Raw genomic sequence first — 6,829 nt, 5'->3', positions numbered from 1 at the left:
TTTTGACGGAAAAAGATATGGAGGTTGGAGAAAGGTAGTTGTCATTGCATTGTCTGCAAAGAACAAGTTGGGGTTTATTGATGGTTTTCTTATCTTCCCAAAAACTGATTCTATAATCCAGCAAGCCTGGGCAAAATGTAATGATATGGTACTTTTATGGCTACTCAACTCCTTGTCCAAAGAGATAGCTGAGAGTGTTCTCTATTCATAGAGTACAAAGGATCTATGGAGTGACTTGGAAGATAAATTTGGTCAGGCAAATGGAGCAAAGTTGTTCCAATTACAAAAGGAATTAATTTCAGTAGTATAGGAAAATTCAAGTATATCAACTTACTTCACCAAAATGAAGAGCATATGGGATGAACTAGATGCACTCAACACTTTTTCTGTTTGTGTTTGTGAGTGTGAGTGTGAGTGTGGGGCAAAAGTCAAGAGCTTGAAGGCACATCAAGATGAGAGACTAATGCATCTCCTAATGGGACTGAATGGCATATTTATTGGGGTAAGAAGCAACATTTTATTGTCATCACCTTTGCCTTCCATTGGACATGTATACTCCTTTGTGATTCAAGATGAGAAACAGAGGGAGATACATGCTATCCCTGTATACCCATGGGAATCTGCCTCATTCATTGCTATAAACCAATCAGAAAACTTCAGGAAGTTTAATGAAAACATGATGCAGAAAACAAGTTTTGAATTTAAGAAAAATGCAAGAATTTATTCCTATTGCAAGAAGCCTGGACATAGCATAGACAAGTGCTATATGATTCATGGGTTTCCAGCTGACTTCAAGTTCACAAGGCAGAAGAGGTTTCAGGTAGGTACCTAGGAAAACAATGCTTTCCTCTCAAATGAGGATAGTGAACAGGGAGCAAAAAATACTACAGGAGTTCAAAATCTCACCAAGGAAAATATGGTTGAGCTGCTGCAACTTCTTCAGCAAATGAAAATGGAACAAAACAGCGTAGGAACCTCTGATACTACAGCAAAAGTGATATGTGCTTGTATGACCAATTTCTCTGAAGATATTACATGTTTAAATCAAATCAGTAATGATTCTTGGATATTGGATAGTGGAGCAACATAACATATGTCTTTCAACAAAGAATTTTTCACAAATTTGAAAACCTTGCCAAAACCTCTCATGGTCAAACTCCCTAACTCTTACGTAGTTAAAGTCACTCATTCAGGAATTGTGCCCATTTTGCCTAATCTGTAACTGCAAAATTTTCTTTATATTCCATCTTTTAAATATAATTTGTTGTCTGTGCACAAGTTGTGCAAACAACTCAAGCAATATATTTTATTCACTCCCTTTTCTTGTTTCCTTCTACAGGGCCATTCAATGAAAAGCCCACTGGAGATTGGTAAAGAGAAAAGAGGCTTTTACATTCTCAGATCCAGACATAGAGCAGTAGTTTCTAAGAGTTCACCTAAGTTTAGAAGAGTTTTCATTCCAAGAAGGAATTATGTTTCCAATCATGGATTACATTCATGTTTTAGTTTTTCTGATTCAATTGTAAAGGAAAAGTTGTGGTACTACAGATTAGGTCATATGCCCCTTAGCAGTATGAAAAATGTTTCATCAGTTTCTATATCCTAGTGTTCCAAATTTTCCACTCCATGTGTTATTTGTCCTATGGCAAGGTAGTCCAAACTTCATTTTCCTTCTAGTTCTATTTCTACCAAGAAAGTGTTTGAATTAATTCATATGGATACATGGGGACCATACAATAAAGCTACATATGATAGATTTAAGTATTTTCTTACAATTGTTGATGATTTCAGTAGGAGCACATGGACCTACCTATTAACCGCCAAATCCAATGCATTCACTATTCTGAAAACCTTTCTAGCTATGGTAGAAAGGCAGTTTAACATTAAGATAAAGACTATAAGGTTAGACAATACTTTTGAATTGGGAAATGGAAACATTCAATCAGAATTTTTTCAGTCACAAGGTATTATTCATCAAACCACTTGTGTGTACACACCACAACAAAATGGAGTTGTGGAGAGAAAGCACAAGCATCTTTTAGAGACATCCAGAGCCTTGTTATACCAATCACTCCTACCTATATCTTACTAGGGTGACTGCCTTCTTACAGCAACCTATTTGATCAACAGATTTCCAACAACTGTCTTAAAGATTAAGACTCCATATGAAGTTCTTTTTACAAGCAAGTCAAGTTACTCAAACCTTAGATGCGTTGGATGTTTATGTTTTGCTTCTACTCTCTCAAATCATAGAACTAAGTTTGAACCAAAGGATACACCTTGTGTGTTCTTAGGCTATCCTCATGGGAAAAAAGGATTACAAAGTGTTGAACCTCAAGAATTTGAAACCCTTCATTTCTAGAGATGTTGTATTTCACGAAGAATTCTTTCCATTTGCTTCTATTAAGTCTAATTCTTATTCTGCTATTTCTTTACCCATTGCTAAAGTTACTCTAAGTAACCAAACTCCTGAAAATTCACCTTTTGCTAGCAGATCTGACACTAAAGCTTCCCAAAGGCCCACTGAATCATCAATTGATTTATGTTCTTCTCCCATTTCTTCAATTCATCTTATCACACCTATTCCCTCTATCTCTTCTTCTATGTTCTCTCCAGATTCTCCAGTATCATCTAGTCATCCACGTACATCTGCACCAGTCTTTCCTTCTTTAGATTCCGATCCTATAATGGATGGTCTTATTAGGAAGTCTACCAGACCACACACTACTCCATCTTATCTCAAGGATTATATCTGTAATGCACTACAACTCACAAATGTTAGGAACTCTTGCTTTCTCACACCTGTTACACCTACTTGTATATCTTTCAGCGAACTATCCTCTACTAATCAACATATGCTAAACACATTGTCCAATATACAAGAACCTACCAACTATTTACATGCAACACATTACCCAGGATGGCAAGAAGCAATGGACAAAGAGATTGAGGCACTTGAACTTAATAAGACTTGGGAAGTGGTTTAATTACCACATGGGAGGAAGGCTTTACCATGCAAATGGGTGTATGAAGTTAAACAACATTCAGATGGCAATATAGAAAGACTAAAGGCAAGATTGGTCATTAGAGGAGACATACAAAAAGAGGGGATAGACTTCAATAAAACTTTTTTACCTGTGGTGAAGATGACCACAATTAGATGCAAACTGGCTACTGCAGTAAAGAAAGGATGGGGTCTATACCAGCTCGATGTGAATAACGATTTCCTACATGAAGATCTAAATGAAGAAGTGTACATGAAATTTCCACCTGGGGTTGTACCTCCTTCACGTACTCATGTTTGTAAGTTAAAGAAATCGATTTATGGGCTATGAAAAGCATCTCGACGGTGGTATGCTAAACTTACAACTGCTTTGAACTTTAAGGGATTCACTCACTCATTAAATGATTATTCCTTGTTCTTTAAAAAATCAGATTCTTCCATTTCTTTAGGGTAGTCTATGTGGATGACATACTCTTGACAGCGAATGACAATGCAGAATTACATGCATTGAAAGAATTTCTCAATCAAGAATTCAAAATAAAAGATCTCGGGGACTCATTTTTTTCCAGGCATGGAAGTTATCCGAGAAACAGATGGACTCATCCTTTCTCAACACAAATTCACTTTAGACCTCCTCCAAGAATTTGATTTCCTCTATTTGTCACATGTTTCTTCTCCACTTGACTCATCTACTCATTTGTCTACTCACACATGGGAACCAATCGAGGATCCCACCTTGTATCGCCATCTCCTTAGCAAACTTAACTACCTTACTCACACCCGACCAGGTTTATCCTTCACTGTCCAGCATCTCAGCCAGTACATGCAGGACCCACAAAAGCCACACCTGGATGCAACATTTTGTGTGCTTCGATATCTGCTCAAAGACCCTAGGCTTGGGTTCTTTATGTCTTCTTCCTCCTCATTCAAGCTTCTAGCTTTTCGTGACTTCGATTGGGCCACCTGTCCTGACTCAAGGAAGTCAGTGAGTGGTTTTTACATCTACATTGCCACCAATAATGTTGCCTCAAGTCATGATACATATTCGTAGCACCTGGATGAATAGAATACCGAGAATTGTGTCCCTCCTCCGGGATCTTTTTCCTCAGTTCATCCACATTACGAACACATCGACGATCCTGGAGTTGCAGAACACCATCTGCATCAATAGTAACTTTCTTGGAACCACCTCGTAGTACCGTTTCTTTAAGAACCATTAAGTGTGGATCATCATACTAACGAGCCTTGACCTGCTCAAATAGTGAAGACTGAGCTACAACTCACGCAAGAACTCGGTTGGGCAATGAAATGTCCAACCTCACAAGTCGGTTAGCCAAGGATTGAATATTTAAAGCTAATGGCATCTCCTCTGCTGAAATAAAAGCCAAACTACCCATACTCTTCGCCTTTCTACTCAAGGCGACTACAACCACATTTTTTTTGACCGGATGATATAGGATAGTAATATCATAATCTTTTAGTAACTCAAGCCATCTGCACTGCCTCAAATTTAGGTCCCACTGTTTGAACAAATGCTGCAAACTACGATGATTAGTGTAAACTTCACAAGACACCCCATAAAGATAATGGTTCCAAATCTTAAGAGCGTGACCAATTGCAGCTAATTCCAAATTATATACCGGATAATTCTTCTCGTAGGGCTTCAGCTGACGTCAAGCGTATGCAATAACTCGCCCTTCCTGCATTAATACACAACCCAAACCAACACGTGAAGCATCACAATACACTGTATGCATCCCCGAATCAGAAGGTAACACTAACACTGGTGTTATAGTCAATGCTATCTTGAGCTTCTGAAATCTTGCCTCACAATCATCGGACCATCGGAACGGAGCATCTTTCTGGGTTAATTTGGTCAAAGGCACTACAATAGAGGAAAAACTTTCCACGAATCGATGATAATAGCCTGTTAAACCCAGAAAACTCCTGATCACAGTCGCCGAAATGGGATGATGCCAATTCTGAACTGCCTCAATCATTTTGGGATCAACCTTAATACCATCACCCGATACAATATGCCCCAAAAATTCTACATACTCTAGCCAAAACTCACATTTAGAGAACATAGCATATAGCTTTTGTTCCGGTAATGTCTGAAGCACTACTCTCGTATGTTTCTCATGTTCCTTCTTACTGTGCGAGTAGATCAAAATGTCATCAATAAAGACAATGACAAACGAATCAATATATGGCCTGAATACCCTATTCATCAGATCCATAAACGATGTCGGGGCGTAAGTTAAACCGAATGACATCACCAGAAACTCATATGACCGTATCTATTCCGAAAAGCAGTCATCACAACATCTGAATCCTGAATCTTCAACTGATGGTACCCTAACCTCAAGTCGATCATCCATGCGGTGCGTGGTTGCAGAGCTTACATGGTTGGTCCGTCTTTTTGAGGATCTGTCGATTCCCATTTCTCTTCCAGTCGCTTTTCACTCCGACAGCTAAGCAACGATTCATATAGCAAAAAACCTCGTTTTTCACGAATGGACGAAGCATGTTGAAATCAACTATCCTTTTGTGCGCGAACAATACCTAGCTGGGCTGATTTCGTTGTCTTTTGTTCGATCTTCTGCCCAAATGGCAGATCTCTTCACAAAACCACTCGCACGACCTCTTCATCGTGATCTTTTGGGCAAGTTGGGTGTGTTTTCTACCCCCTCCAACTTGGGGGGGGGGGTGTTGGAGCCGATGATGTACAGATCTGTTAATCAAATTTGTATACTTAACAAATTTGGGCCAGTCGGAGTTTGGGCCTAACTTGGGTCCTTAATGCATTTTGCATTGGGCCTAATTGCCCACAGCCCAATTCTGGATATGTTATTCACATAGTGCATAGCACATGTGAATGTTTATTTTAATTATTTGTTCTATCCATGTATAACTTTATACATGTAATTTAATTATTTGCTCAATCCATGTATTTATTTTAGGTACAACTTTGTACTAACCAATAAGACATTACCACTTGGTAATGTAGAATGTAGCACTAGATTCATTCATACTTGTATATAATCCAAGGCTTGTACTGCAAAAGAAATACTGAAAATACAAGGAAGAAAATCTTCAAATTATTCTTCTCATTCTTACAATGTATAAAGTTGTACATGGATTGAGCAAATAATTAAAATACACATTCACATGTGCTATGCACTATGTGAATAACATATCCGGAAGTGGGTTGTGGACAATTAGGCCCAATGTAAAATGCATTGAGGACCCAAGTTAGGCCCAAACTCCGACTGGCCCATATTTGTTAAGTATACATATCTGATTAACAGATCTGTACATCATCGGCTCCAACAATAATTACACCGAATGTCACTTTTGGAGATCTAAATATATAGCCTATAATCGTTGCAGTTAGGATGACGTTTAAAAAAGATGAAGCCATTCTAAATAAGGACTTAAACTTGTGAATGAATAATCACGCAAACTTGGATAGCATTAGCATGGCATGAACAACTAAAGACACGTAAGCGATGTTGTGTGTATATATATAGCATGCACAAAAGAGTGACTTCTAAAGGAATGTAGTTTAGCAGAAGTTCAGGGAAAATATATGGACTTCAAAAGGAATGTAGTTTAGCAGAAGTTCAGGGAAAATGTAGTTTAAATGTTGAACGACTAAAATAATTTTGAAATATTGAACGACTTTTATGACCTTAATTATTCGTATAATTTAAGAATATAATTGTAAATTACTTGAGGCTGATTTTTCTTTCCATTTAAACAACGCATACACTAATGCTATATAACTGACTTTGGGTCAAATTCTTTTTATTTGCGGCATAC

General features: G+C 37.9%; 1 protein-coding gene across 1 annotated transcript; it reads left to right on the top strand.

Moving 5' to 3' along the window:
* The first annotated feature begins 343 nt into the window (after positions 1-343).
* Positions 344-1,606, top strand: LOC138894381 (uncharacterized). The gene is made up of 2 exons (XM_070179077.1): positions 344-820; positions 1,340-1,606. The coding sequence occupies exons 1-2, from the start codon at positions 344-346 to the stop codon at positions 1,604-1,606; spliced, it is 744 nt and encodes a 247-aa protein (XP_070035178.1).
* The last annotated feature ends 5,223 nt before the right edge of the window (positions 1,607-6,829 follow it).

This window comes from Nicotiana tomentosiformis, chromosome 6, assembly GCF_000390325.3.
Source record: "Nicotiana tomentosiformis chromosome 6, ASM39032v3, whole genome shotgun sequence".
Classification (NCBI taxonomy): Eukaryota; Viridiplantae; Streptophyta; class Magnoliopsida; order Solanales; family Solanaceae; genus Nicotiana; species Nicotiana tomentosiformis.
The sequence above is the reverse complement of the archived record's forward strand: the minus strand, read 5'-3'. Positions and strand labels throughout refer to the sequence as shown.